We start from the raw sequence: 13,733 nt of genomic DNA, 5'->3' as shown, positions 1-13,733 counted from the left end.
GAACAGTACTGGCACTGCCACGTTTATTTTTTGACTTTAACTGCCCTGAGATGATGATTGTGAGCATTCTCATTGAACTGCTGCGGTGAATGTGCTGATCCTGCTCCCATTCGAGTGCTGGGTGGGGAATTCCAAGATTTTGACCAGCAAGGGTGAAGGAATGGTAATACATGTCCACAGCACGATGATATGCAAATTGGTAGCGACAATGATTTCATAATTCTGCTGTTTTTGTCCTTTTTATCAAAAGGTTATATGACCACGAGATGCTGAGCAAGTAAAGCTTGGCGTATTGCTTTAGAATATGTCTACATGCTGTAGGCACAATGCACTGATGATTCAAGGTATGCATATCAAGTCAAGTGGCAGAGACACTGATCAAGTTTCTTGAATGTTAGTGCAGCAAAACCAATCCAGGTAAGTGGTGATTATTCAATTATACTCTTGACTTTACCCTGCTGCGTGTAGAGGAACTTTAAGAGAAAGGGACTCGCCTCTGTCCGGCTTTTATAGCCACATTGTTGATATGGCTGATCCCAGTTAAGCCTGTGGCTAACAGTAGGGGACAGCACAAAGTCAGAAAAGATAATCAACTTTCTCTTGTTGGAGACAGTCATTCTTTAGCACTGATGTACCACTCATCAGTTCAAGCCTGGACATTGCCCACGTTCTGTTGCTAAGAATGGTTATGAATTGAGCTTAAAACCACAGAATCATCAGCAAGTACCCTCACTCCCAGCATGATGGGAAAAGTAAGCTAACAATGGTTAGGCAGAGGATATTTTCTGAGCAATTCCTGCAGCGATGCCCTGGGGCTTCAATGACAAGCATCCAACCACCACAACGATCTTCCTTTAGTCAGGCATAACGCTAGACACCACAGCTGTTTCCTTTGGCCTCTCAATTTTCAGTTCTGTTAGTATTCTGTGTTGCTTTACTTGATGTCATGCACTGTCCGCCAGATGGAAACCATTTATGGTGGGGAGGTTGTAAAAGTCGCCAGAAACTTACCTGCTGAGGTTCCACTCTCATTGCACATGCAACAATTTTAACTTGCACCTTTGAGTAAGTGGAAAGGACACCCTATTGGAAACTGGTGGGATCCTTCATTAAATATACTCTAATGGAGTCAATGGAGACAACTGCAGTTTCAACTATGGGCCTCATTTGGGAAGAGGTTATGACTTGCCTTCCAGGTCAACGTAATCTTCATTCGGTCACTAGCAGCATCTTCCTGCTGCCTGACATTCAGCACCATTTTATGTCAATTTCAAACAGGAAACTGATCAGGGCATACAATATAAAATATATCTAAAAATGATCTGCGCTCACATTTGGATTGTCACGAGCCTGACTTCCAGCCAGAGTTAAAATCAGGGCTTTAAGTGAGATAAAAGGAATCTAATTGGAAATCAGGACAAATTCTGATGACAAGATTCTACAGTGACACTTCATTTTGAGTTTTGATCTGCTTGCTTGTTGACTGCTTACACTGGGCTTAATATCCAGTCCATTACCATGTTACCAAAGCCAGTGGCAAGAATAACTCTGAAACTCAACAGCTTAATTCTTACTGAAAATCATTATGCACATTAACTGTTCGCATTATTTACAAATGATTTAGACATTTTGAAGAGCAAAGCCTGCTTAAAACTTTAAATTTCATAGTTCATCAAGTCAGAAATTCTGCAGAGGGGGACCACATGTACAATTCAAGTGGAATTGTCTCTTATTTTTCCTACTGCTAAAATTGCTTCCAGCAAGCATGGTTTCTCTTATTTGAGGAGCCTAGGTTCTCCTTTTGAAGCTCAAGATTTTCAGTGTCACCCCTATTTCTGGCTACTTCTTTGCACACACTTGACAAGTTGGAAGGAAAAGTTAATTGACTAGAAGATTCTTTCCTCATTTCTGGTCACTATGGTATTGTCACGACAGAAGCTACTTACCTCTAAAGCTCTTCTTTCTTGTTCATTCTTGAATCCACACAATGATGACTCAGTAAGTCATTGGCTCCTGAGACTGGGTAACTGTGTAACAATGAGCCCAGTAAGAAGTCTCACAACACCAGGTTAAAGTCCAACAGGTTTATTTGGTAGCAAAAGCCACTAGCTTCCGGAGCGCTGCCCCTTCGTCAGGTGAGTGGGAGTTCTATTCACAAACAGGGCATATAAAGATACAAACTCAATTTACAAAATAATGGTTGGAATGCGAGTCTTTACAGGTAATCAAGTCTTAAAGGTACAGACAATGTGAGTGGAGAGAGCATTAAGTACAGGTGAAAGAGATGTGTATTGTCTCCAGACAGGACAGTTAGTGAGATTTTGCAAGTCCAGGCAAGTTGTGGGGGTTACAGACAGTGTGACATGAACCCAAGATTCCGGTTGAGGCCGTCCTCATGTGTACGGAACTTGGCCATCAGTTTCTGCTCAGCGACTCTGCATTGTTGTGTGTCGTGAAGGCCGCCTTGGATAACGCTTACCAGAAGATCAGAGGCCGAATGCTTGTGACCGCTGAAGTGTTCCCCAACAGGAGGAGAACACTCTTGCCTGGTGATTGTCGAGCGGTGTTCATTCATGCATTGTCGTAGCGTCTGCATGGTCTCCCCAATGTACCATGCCTCGGGACATCCTTTCCTGCAGCGTATCAGGTCGACAACATTGACCGAGTTGCAAGTGGATGGTGTTCTCACATGAGATGATGGCATCCATGTCGACGATCTGGCACATCTTGCAGAGGTTGCTGTGGCAGGGTTGTGTGGTGTCGTGGTCACTGTTCTCCTGAAGGCTGGGTAGGTTGCTGCGGACAATGGTCTGTTTGAGGTTGTGCGGTTGTTTGAAGGCAAGAAGTGAAGGTGTGGGATGGCCTTGGCGAGATGTTCGTCTTCATCAATGACATGTTGAAGGCTCCGGAGGAGATGCCGTAGCTTCTCCGCTCCGGGGAAGTACTGGACGACGAAGGGTACACTGTCCACCGTGTCCCGTGTTTGTCTTCCGAGGAGGTTGGTGCGGTTTTTCGCTGTGGCACGTCGGAACTGTCGATCGATGAGTCGAGCGCCATATCCTGTTCTTATGAGGGCATCTTTCAGTGTCTGGAGGTGTCTGTTGCGATCCTCCTCCATCCGAGCAGATCCTGTGTATACGGAGGGCTTGTCCGTAGGGGATGGCTTCTTTAACGTGTTTAAGGTGGAAGCTGGAGAAGTGGAGCATCGTGAGGTTATCCATGGGCTTGCGGTACAGTGAAGTGCTAAGGTGACCATCCTTAATGGAGATGCGTGTGTCCAAGAATGCAACTGATTCCAGAGAGTAGTCCATGGTGAGTCTGATGGTGAGATGGAACTTGTTGATGTCATCATATAGTTGTTTCAGTGATTGTTCACCGTTCTCCAAGGCGGCCTTCACGACACACGACAGCGCAGAGTCGCTGAGCAGAAACTGATGGCCAAGTTCCACACACATGAGGACGGCCTCAACCGGGACCTTGGGTTCATGTCACACTAACTGTAACCCCCACGACTTGCCTGGACTTGCAAAATCTCACTAACTGTCCTGTCTGGAGACAATACACATCTCTTTTAACCTGTGCTTAACGCTCTCTCCACTCACATTGTCTGTAACTTTAAGACTTGATTACCTGTAAAGACTCGCATTCCAATCATTATTTTGTAAATTGAGTTTGTGTCTTTATATGCCCTGTTTGTGAACAGAACTCCCACTCACCTGACAAAGGGGCAGCGCTCCGAAAGCTAGTGGCTTTTGCTACCAAATAAACCTGTTGGACTTTAACCTGGTGTTGTGAGACTTCTTACTGTGTTTACCCCAGTCCAACGCCGGCATCTCCACGTCATAACTATGAGCCCATCAGCCGACCCTCCCTCCTACAATCTATTGGTTGCTAAAGCCCAGGTTTGGTGTTAACTATTCACTGCTTCTTGATCCATCTCTCCTTCTTTCAATATTGTGACATTCTGCATCACTGACCTTGGATTCGCAATACAGAAAAACATATATTCACATCCTTTGGATCAGTTCCTTTAGATTTAATGGGTTTGCTCCACTTGGTCACGCATGTATGATTTCCCTCTGGTTCACCAATAATAAATATTACTATTTTGTTTACACTTCAGTCCCCCGTAAGACTGGCAGTAATTAGGAACAGTAAGGAGTCTAACAACACCAGGTTAAAGTCCAACAGGTTTATTTGGTAGCAAACGCCACTAGCTTTCGGAGCGGATTTCCACTCCATCTGACAAAGGAGCAGCGCTCCGAAAACTAGTGGCGTTTGCTACCAAATAAACCTGTTGGACTTTAACCTGGTGTTGTTAGACTCCTTACTGTGTTTACCCCAGTCCAACGCTGGCATTTCCACATCGTAATCAAGAAAGCCAAGTGATAAGTTAGTCAAATCCACATAATTGACAGCACAGTGCATGAAACAGAGTATAATGGACTGATAAGTGTTATCTATGCAGATAGCAGGTTAGATTTTCAACTTGTTACACAGATATAGATTAGCATTCGTCACAATCGCCCTGAGCCATTCAGAAAACACCCAATGTTCATTTACATCAGCAGTTTCGTTAATGGGAGGCCAATTTGCAAGCCGATTTTACAACCCAGTCGGCAAGTTAAAAATCAACTCCCTCCCTGTCCACCGTATGGAAGTCCTTCAATATTATACTGAATCTGTGCACCATCTGACACCTACTGGGAAATGTTAGAATTGCATCATTACTGGTCTCGGTCAGCAATTGCGGCTGTTAACCAATTTATTACACCTTCTGTATTTGGCTCATCCAAAAATAGTGTCTAAATCGTTACAGGTTGAACGGTGGAAGTATTACATTTGCAAACCGAAGTAGCAAAATTATTACCTTGTTCAAGTACCGTTCATTCATCGCTTTTGCAATCTGCCTCATTTCACAGCGTTGATCAGCTTCCCGTTTCTGCTCGTTTAGTTTCTCCGCTAATGTTTCAAGCTCTGTGAGAGCCATCTGAAGAGGTAGTCTATCAGGGTGTCCCTTTGGAGTGTTCTTTAGCATGTCCTAAGAAAAGCAGGAAAGCACACATTTTTCTCCTTCGAAATTGGAGAGAGAGAAATGTAAAGTAAGCTCCAAATCAAGTGTGCGTTGAAGTTAAACTGAACAAGTTTAATTTTGGTATTGTTGAAGGGAATCAACAAACATGTATCACCTATTATTGAAAAGTAACCATGAAACTAAGTATCACCTTATTGGAAGTGACTGAAAAAACACAGGTTATTAGCACATTGAAGAAACTAAACAAAATGTAAGTGACATAAAATGCTGGGGGGGTGTGGGGGACTCCTTAGGTTCGGTAGTATCTGTGTCGAGGAAGAGAAACAAAGTCAACATTTCAGGCCTGTGACCTTTCATCAAAATGGGGAAAGGATAGAAATGTTATATTTTTTAAGTAAGAGATGGGACAAGAACAAAATGAGGCTCTGTGGCAGGAGACATTGACTGAAAAATTAGTTCTCCAAGCACAAAGGGAATGGTGATGGTGAAAGAAAAGATACAAAGAAACAGCCCGGAGCTGCTATTTGAAAGAGAAAAAATAATAAAATTAACAATGAGGAGTAACAAAATGGAGGACCGAGGTTACCATCTGAAATTGTTCAACTCACTGTTGAGGCTAAAAGACTATATACAATGCCTAACTGAAAAAAAAATCTTTCCCTCCCATCAGCTTCCACAGGGACTGTTTCCTCTGTGGTATCCTGGTCCATTCCTCAGTCACCCCCCTATAGCATCCTCTTCCCACAGCACCTTCCCATACAACGGTAGATGTAACAGCTGCTGTTTTATCTCCCCACTGTCCAAAAAGCCCCAAACACTCCTTCCAGGTGAAGCAGCGATTTATGTGACCTTCTTTCAATCTAATCTACTGCATTCGCAACTCACAATATGGCCTCCTCTACACCAAGACACTAAAGGCAGATTGGGTGACCACTTTGTGAAACACCTCTGTTCTTTTTCCAAGCAGAAATTTCTTGCTTCTGGTGACATGTCACTAATTGCTCTCGCACTAACATCTCTGTCCTCAGCCTGCAGTGTTCCAGCAAAGCTCAAAGTAAGCTTCAAGAACAGCACTTCATCTCTCTATAGCCTACTATAGAGTTTAACTCCAAATTGAGTTTAACAATTTCAGACCATTTCCTTTCTTTGCTGGCTTTGTTTCTTTTCAGTCAGCACCACACCTTCTCTAGGCAAGCACATCTTTTGTTTCTTTTCTTGTCCCATCATCATTCCTTTTGACCCTGAAAGGCCTGTCATTCAATCTCTTCTGTCATCCACCTTTTGTTCTTGCTCAAAACATATAACACTTCTAACTTTTCCTAGCTCTGATGGAAGATCACAGACTTGAAACATTAACAATGAGTGGAATTCCGCAAAAAAAAACTCAGTGAGAATAATAGAATGATCTGTGCCGGTCTCTCAGGCGTGCTCCGCACCGCAATCCTCCCACAATCAGTTTTGGAGAGTTGGGAGCTCCCTTGGAGGGGCAGGACCTAAACACGCCGGTGAGCCCGGCTTCAGAGCCCTCAGGTGCCATTTGGCAAGGGTGCCCTGATCTCCCTCCCTCCCCCCACGAACATCAGGACCCCCACCTCCCTCCATCAGCATCATGTACCACCACACCCTCCCGGACATGGGTTGTGGCATTGAGGCCCTCCTGTTGGGATGCTCAACCTGATTCCAACATGTGCTCCCCATCAGAACTCCCAACATGACCCCCCCCCCACCAGATAGGCCCCACCCCTGTCATAGACCCCATTAAGGCACCATCCACTTGACACTTTCCTTGATACACTGGCAGTGCCCTATTGGCACCATTGGCCATTGCTGCGGTGTCTGGTGGACTCCACCAGTGTGCCAAGTGGGTCCCGCCAGGTGAGCATTGCCCGATGGGCACCACCCAGCCATGCCCTTGACCACCGGGAACTTCAGTGGCCATGGTGACTATCTGCTGGTGGAAACAAGTAGTGATTCTCCCTGTTGTCGCCCATGCCCGAAGGCCGGAGACATCTGTACGCTGGGATTTGAACAGGCCATGCATATTTAAATACGACTTTAAGTATGCTAATCGGACTTGTGCCCAGTTTGTGCCATTAGAAAACGGCCCGAAAACACGCTGTTTGCAGCCAAGTGCGAAACTGATTTTTAGGCCCACACGCTATTCTGCAGGATTTGAGCCAGGCGCGGCGAGGTTGCAGAATCGCCCCCTAGGTCTCTCTCTCTCGCTACCTAATCTGCTGTGTTTTCTTCCCCCAGCATTTGTAGTTTTTATTTCAGATTTCCAGCATCTGCAGTATTCTGCTTTTTGATGAAAATTAAATAACCTTCTGTCACGGTCAGCAAGGTGAAGCATATCATTGCGAGGGAACTGAATATATCTGTGCATTAGGCATCATGCAACACGGGCAAGCTAAAAGCATTGTTCAACCATGCTCCACTTGTAGCATGTCACCATTCCAGTTTGAGAAAATCTTCCCAAAACACAACAGCAACGTGTTCCTTTTTAACAACCATACGGTATCACTCAGGACAATTAGAAGTGCATTGTGCATATGGAAACCAGATTGAGACTCTTCAAATTCATTTCATAAGAGGTTACAGAAAGTTTCATTTCAATAGTTTGAACAATGTTTGAATTTAGGTGTCCGATGTAAAAAGACAGATTTCGGGTCCATTGGATTTTTGTCCATGATTTGGATGTGTAGATTCAAGAGAATTCCCTGCTTCGTGAACACAACTTTTAAAAATGGCGACCAGGGCAGCAGAGTTGTGGTTAGGATGGGTGACTGGCACCTGACTGCCCTCAAAGATATCCCAGCGTCATATCCAAAGGGGTACCTTACCTGTCCAGAGGAGTATACCCTGACTATCCAAAGTAATCCACAAAGTTCAGACCTGCCCCTACTCGGTTGACTCAGCATACTTTGGGTTTCACACTCCAAAGCTACCAAAATCTCACTTAAGTGGAGGTGGCTGATGATTTAACTGGCTAGTTGCCTAGATAAAACGTGCACGTGTGAAACACAAACCAGTCCCATTCCCACCCCCGCACAAGTGGGAATTGCCCTGTTTGATGGGACTTGTGATTTTTGGGTGCTTCCACCATACCAGAAAGATGCTCCAGGCTCCAGCCCTCTTGTTTTGTTCGTTTTTTTGATGCAACCTGCCTGAGATTCAGGAATTACTGCTAATGTTTTGAAGATTGCTGCCATCATTATTCCGATCACAAGTATGTAGACTGATGGAATGATATGTCCTTCCATCAATTCTAAATAGTACGCTAAAGTTAGCATCTCCTCCAGCTCCAACTGGCACATCAAGAATCTGTATCCATCAAATATCAGTAACACAACATCTATGGAGAGATCATTTTCAGGGTGGGGTAGAAAGAAAAGCTTTTGCGAAACTTAATTCCCATGACTATAACAAAACATAAATTATTTTACAATGCTGTATATTACCAGACAAAAGATAACTATTTGCATCAAGATGAATGTGTTTACCTGAAGCAAAAGAATGAACTGTGGAAAACGTTGAATTGGCTTCATCATTAATCCATACAATGTAATACGATCAGAGCTTGACTCATGGCATTGCTGGTGAGGAAGAATACACATTTAGGACAGCAAGCAGATACCATACAGATCATTTGGTTACAATAGGTTTAACTAAGGTATTTTTAAAATAAAACCTTTCAACAGTGTTAAAAATATTCCTCTAAGTCCCCTTTGCTTACAATGCACTCATCAAAAAGTGGACATGGCTCTGAAAACATAGTAATGAGAGTTCTTTCCAGGGTAGTTTGGGCTCTGGATGACTCTGATTCCAAGGTGTGGCAGCATCACTGAGGTATATTGTTTTGTTTTCCCAATGCATCATTACCTGCTGGGCTAGCCAAGCTTTAAGTATAATTAGGTGGAGTGAAAGGTACTCCAGAAGCTTAGTGCACAAGGTGAGGGAGCACAGACTAATTCTAACAATGTTCCTGGGACCAGGATACGATTTGAAAGGAATTTTCTGCATTCCATCAGTTGTGGCATGGAGGTTATGTTGGAGATGTACAAAACTTTCGTTAGGCCAGAGCTGGAGTAGTGTGTGCAATTCTGGTCACCTCACTATAGGAAGAATGTGATTGCACTGGAGGGGGTGCAGAGGCAATCCACCAGGATGCTGCCTGGGATGGAGCATTTGAGCTATGAAGAGAGGCTGGATAGGCTCAAGTTGTTTTCTTTAGCAGAGAAGGCTGAGGGGGGACCTGATTGAGTTGCTTAAGATGATGAGGGGCAAGAACAGGGTAGATAGGAAGCAGCTGTTTCCCTTCGTTGAAAGTTCAAAAATGAAGGGGCATAATTTTAAGGTGAGGGGCAGGAGGTTTAGAGGGGATTGGAGGAAAAATGTTTTCACCCAGAGGGCGATGGGAGTCTGGAATGCACAGTCTGCAAGGGTAATAGAGGTGGGAAACCTTATAACCTTTAATAGGTATGTGGATGAGCACTTAAAATGTCATAACATTGAAGACTATAGGCCAAGTGCTGGAAAGTGGAATTAGTGTAGTTTTGTTGGTACACTTGATGGGCCAAGGGGCCTCTTCTGTACTGTATGACTGCAGGAAGGGTTGGTAGGAGCTGGACTTGAGCCTCCTGCACATAGAACATAGAACATAGAACATTACAGCGCAGAACAGGCCCTTCGGCCCACGATGTTGCACCGACCAGTTAAAAAAAAAAACTGTGACCCTCCAACCTAAACCAATTTCTTTTCGTCCATGAACCTATCTACGGATCTCTTAAACGCCCCCAAACTAGGCGCATTTACAACTGATGCTGGCAGGGCATTCCAATCCCTCACCACCCTCTGGGTAAAGAACCTACCCCTGACATCGGTTCTATAACTACCCCCCCTCAATTTAAAGCCATGCCCCCTCGTGCTGGATTTCTCCATCAGAGGAAAAAGGCTATCACTATCCACCCTATCTAAACCTCTAATCATCTTATATGTTTCAATAAGATCCCCTCTTAGCCGCCGCCTTTCCAGCGAAAACAATCCCAAATCCCTCAGCCTCTCCTCATAGGATCTCCCCTCCATACCAGGCAACATCCTGGTAAACCTCCTCTGCACCCTCTCCAAAGCCTCCACATCCTTCCTGTAATGTGGGGACCAGAACTGCACATAGGCCCCACGTCTTATTTAAGTCACAGGTGAAGACAAAGCAAAGAACTACTAGTTGCTGTACAAAAGGGGATGTGGAAAACAGATCACTGTTCCTCTCACTAGCTGAGAAACAACTAGAAGCAGTTACCTCACTCATCATCTCAACCAAGAAACGGTGCTAGCCTTATAGAGAATAAACAGCTGAAAGGGTCGAATATTTGAATGAAATGAAGTTTGTCTGATTTTGAACAAATGTACAAAAGGTAAGATTACAAGTGTAAGCACCTTACATAACTTAACATTAGGTAACATTGAGTATTTCGCTACAGACAAAATTGATAGCTTACAGGTCAAACTATCATGAATTGGAGTCTGTGCACTCAGTGATTCCACAGCCTGGGAATTCAGTCCCTACAGTAGAAGTTCTCTCTAGCAACTTCTTTTTCCTCATGTTTCACTTCTCCAAATAGTGTTCATCATTGCAACTCCATTAGAATTAATTTTTGGTGCTTAGGTGTTTAGATTCCAGATTCCCATTGACATGCAACTCATTAACTTCCAAGCATTTTGTCATTTGTGTATTTCTCCTGTCGATAATTTGGGATCTTCAGCAGCACTGTGGGTGTTTACCAGTGCCTTTAAGGCCATCACACAGCATTCATTCAAGACAAAAATAGGTATTCATAGCTAGATGTAAATGCTGGGGTCGGGGAATATTATAACTGCTTTTCAATTTAAGGTAGAGTTCAAAAGAACACAATATAAAATGACTGGGTTTTTAATACAATTTGGCCTGTAATGAATGTGACATCTAGAGCACAGCCAACATCTACTAGTTTAATGTACTGTACATATAATCACACAAATACATATTGATTGCAATTGACCCCAATGGTCGTAACTGCACCAAATGTTTACTTAAGTAATAGGTCGAGAACTAGTTATTATGTTACAGAACCAGTCACCTGGAGGCCTGATCTAATGATCCAGAGGACATGAGTTCAAGTCTGGCTGCTTGGGTTCAGTTGTTAAAAAATTTGGTTATAAAAGGCTGATGTCAACAAAAGTGACTATGAATCTGTTCAGCCCAACTGGTCACTAATGGCCAACCCAGCCAAAGTCAGTAGCTGACACAAAACTGCTCTCACAATAATACTTCCTCAAGTTTAGTTTGTTAGCATCACAAGTAGGCTTACATTAACACTCCAATCAGGTTACTGTGAAAATCCCCTAGTCGCTACGCTCCGGCACCTGTTTGGGCACACGGAGGTAGAATTTAGCATGGCTAATGCGCCTAACTAGCACGTCTTTCAGACTGTGGGAGGAAACCCGAGCACCCAGAGGAAACCCACGCAGTCAAGGGGAGAACATGCAGACTCTGCAGACAGTGACCCAAGCCGGGAATTAAACCCTGGTCCCTGGCGCTGTGAGGCAGCATTGCTAACCACTGTGCCACCGTGCCGGCCCTCAAGGGTAAGTAGGGATGAACAGTAAATACCAGCTTTGACAGCTTTGTCCAGAAAATAAATACAAAAGTGCCTGAAATTAGTATAGAGTTTGTCACTCTACACCTCCAGGGTACGGCCTTTGAAATTACCATTCAAAACTGTATAATATACTTTGAAAAGAAGTGTGTAGGAGAAGAGAATGCAGAGGCAGTGCCTGTTTTGATCAAATACAGCACAACCTACAGACCACGGGTTTAAAAATACAGTGTAACTTAAAACAGTGCTGTAAAATAAAACTGAAACTAATGATGGTGAATAATCATTACTTCTACTTGAAAGGCATTTTTACAATGCAGCACAGCACCTGAAGGCTCTTCACAATCGAGGACGAGGTCAAAAGCAGAAGTGCGTTGATACCGAGGGGAAATGATGAAAGGAACCGTCAGAACATTAGAGGTGGAGTGCAGCAGGTGAGAAAGGCTGTGTGAAACTCGTTGGTTTAACAGATGCCATTTCTTGCCTGATTAAACAGCACTCACAAAGCGCTGCTAGGATTACATAGCCAGCTGGGCCTGAACTTGCTGGCACAGTTGGGATTCAGAGATCGGGGCACGCTTTTTAAAGAGCACCTCGATCACAAACTAAACTTGAAGGCCTCCCCACATGCCACACGAACATCGGGACCCCCTTGGACATGGGGAACAACCCCAAACCTCAAGGACGCAACCCCACTCAAAATAGACCCCCCCAAAGGGGCGACACAGAGGTTCCACCCCCGGCCCCGCGCCTGCCCCCTGCCAGAGGGCAGTGCCAGAGCACTGTCCTGCCATGTCCCTCACACCGCAGGGGCTATACTCACCTCTACACCCCTGGCGTGGTCAACACGACTGGTTTCCATTTTTGAAAACCCATAGTGATTCCCATCAGTGTGACGTCATGCCAGCAGGGGGGGAGCATTCAATGCTCCCTGAAGCCAGGACGTTACGCCATTTAATGATATACAAGTACAGTTAATTTAATGGAAATTAGGTTTACGCCCCTTCTGGGGAGATCGCGTTGCCACAAATCCCGTTATTGCCCTCTCAAGAGTTAGTGATCAAAACGGGATTTTCCCTCTTGGCAAAAGGGCCCTGAGAATTGCGTCCCAGGTTAACAAAAAGGCTTTTGAAAGTGGGAAGAGAGGTAGCAAGATGGAGGCATAGCGTGTTCCAGAGTATGGGGGAGTAATAGGAGGAGATCGCACTCCATTGATCCACTGGATTAACAATCCAGTCAGTAAATGCATCTGCATGTTATTGTACTCTGTCACTTCAGGCTTCTCTTGCAGGGGATCAGCAGTCGGTGGGCATTCTTTATGCACAGACAAGACATCAAGTCTTGGCAGGATCACAAAACCCTCATCCAATGTTTATCTACTTGCACTTTCCATCTGGGGCTTCAGATAAATTTTCTCTTTAAGCTAGGGAACCAACGCCTCTACTTTCTCAGAAGACTAAAGAAATTTGGCATGTCAGCGACAACTGTCACCAACCTTTACAGATGCACCATAGAAAGCATTCTTTCTGGTTGTATCACAGTTTGGTATGGCTCCTGCTCTGCCCAAGACTGAAAGGAACTACAAAACGTTGTGAATTTATCCCAATCCATCACACAAACCAGCCTCCCATCCACTGACTCTGTCTACACTTCCCGCTGCCTCAACAAAGCAGCCAGCATAATAAAGGGCCCCACCCACCCTGGACATTCTCTCTTCGACCCTCTTCCATTGGGAAAAAGATACAAAAGTCTGAGGTCACATACCAACCGACTCAAGAACTTCTTCCCTACTGCGGTCAGACTTTTGAATGGACTTACCTTGCATTAAGTTGATCTTTCTCTGCACCCTAGCTATGACTGTAACACTACATTCTGCACTCTCTCATTTCCTTCTTTATGAATGGTATGTTTTGTCTGTATAGAGTGCAATAAACAATACTTTTCACTGTGACAATAATAAATCAAATCAAATCAAATCAAATAGAGGTACATTTCACTGCTTTACTGCTACTTAGCAGGAGTGGGAATGAATTACGTTAACTTCCTATCTGGCTCCAAAACAA

The 13,733-nt window shown here is 44.3% G+C and overlaps 1 protein-coding gene across 1 annotated transcript in view; it reads right to left on the bottom strand.

Annotated features, from left to right (window-relative positions):
- Positions 1 to 13,733, bottom strand: part of arhgef10 (Rho guanine nucleotide exchange factor (GEF) 10) — a 305,202-nt gene that overhangs the window by 144,488 nt on the left and 146,981 nt on the right. The window contains exons 15-16 of the mRNA XM_078213587.1: positions 8,539 to 8,631; positions 4,871 to 5,041 (exon numbers count right to left, since the gene is read on the bottom strand). Of these exons, the coding sequence (XP_078069713.1) occupies positions 4,871 to 5,041; positions 8,539 to 8,631 (264 nt within the window). The remainder of the gene's footprint in view (positions 1 to 4,870; positions 5,042 to 8,538; positions 8,632 to 13,733) is intronic.

The sequence above is a fragment of the Mustelus asterias genome, chromosome 5, assembly GCF_964213995.1.
Source record: "Mustelus asterias chromosome 5, sMusAst1.hap1.1, whole genome shotgun sequence".
Lineage (NCBI taxonomy): Eukaryota > Metazoa > Chordata > Chondrichthyes > Carcharhiniformes > Triakidae > Mustelus > Mustelus asterias.
The sequence above is the reverse complement of the archived record's forward strand: the minus strand, read 5'-3'. Positions and strand labels throughout refer to the sequence as shown.